Genomic DNA, 500 nt, shown 5'->3' with positions numbered 1-500 from the left:
GTGCGCTGCCCGCCGCCATGCTTCTGCTGGGCATCTTAACCCTGGCTCTCGCCGGGGCGCCCGCGGGCGGTGCAGAGCCAGAGCGGGAGGTGGTGGTGCCCATCCTACTGGACCCGGACATCAACGGCCGCCAGTACTACCGGCGGGGCCCCGAGGACCCCGGGGCTCAGGGGCTCATTTTTCAGATCACGGCGTTCCAGGAGGACTTTTACCTCCACCTGACACCGGATGCCCAGTTCCTGGCGCCCGCCTTCGCCACTGAGCATCTGGGGGTCCCGCTCCACGGGCTCCCCGCGAACTCCCCGGACCTGCGACGGTGCTTTTACTCGGGGGATGTGAACGCCGAGCCGGATTCGTTCGCGGCCGTGAGCCTGTGCGGGGGGCTGCGCGGAGCCTTCGGTTACCGGGGCGTGGAGTATGTCATTAGCCCGCTGCCCAACGCCAGCGCGCCCGCGGCGCAGCGCAACCGCCAGGGCGCACACCTCCTCCAGCGCCGCGGC

General features: G+C 70.4%; 1 protein-coding gene across 1 annotated transcript in view; it reads left to right on the top strand.

The window, feature by feature from the left end:
* The first annotated feature begins 8 nt into the window (after nt 1-8).
* Nucleotides 9-500, top strand: part of ADAMTS15 (ADAM metallopeptidase with thrombospondin type 1 motif 15) — a 22618-nt gene continuing 22126 nt past the window's right edge. Inside the window, 1 exon segment of the mRNA XM_015571327.1 lies at nt 9-500. This exon segment is cut by the window's right edge and continues 29 nt beyond it. Within this exon segment, the coding sequence (XP_015426813.1) occupies nt 18-500 (483 nt within the window). The 5' untranslated portion in view covers nt 9-17.

Source organism: Myotis davidii, unplaced genomic scaffold, assembly GCF_000327345.1.
Source record: "Myotis davidii unplaced genomic scaffold, ASM32734v1 scaffold148, whole genome shotgun sequence".
NCBI lineage: Eukaryota > Metazoa > Chordata > Mammalia > Chiroptera > Vespertilionidae > Myotis > Myotis davidii.
The sequence above is the reverse complement of the archived record's forward strand: the minus strand, read 5'-3'. Positions and strand labels throughout refer to the sequence as shown.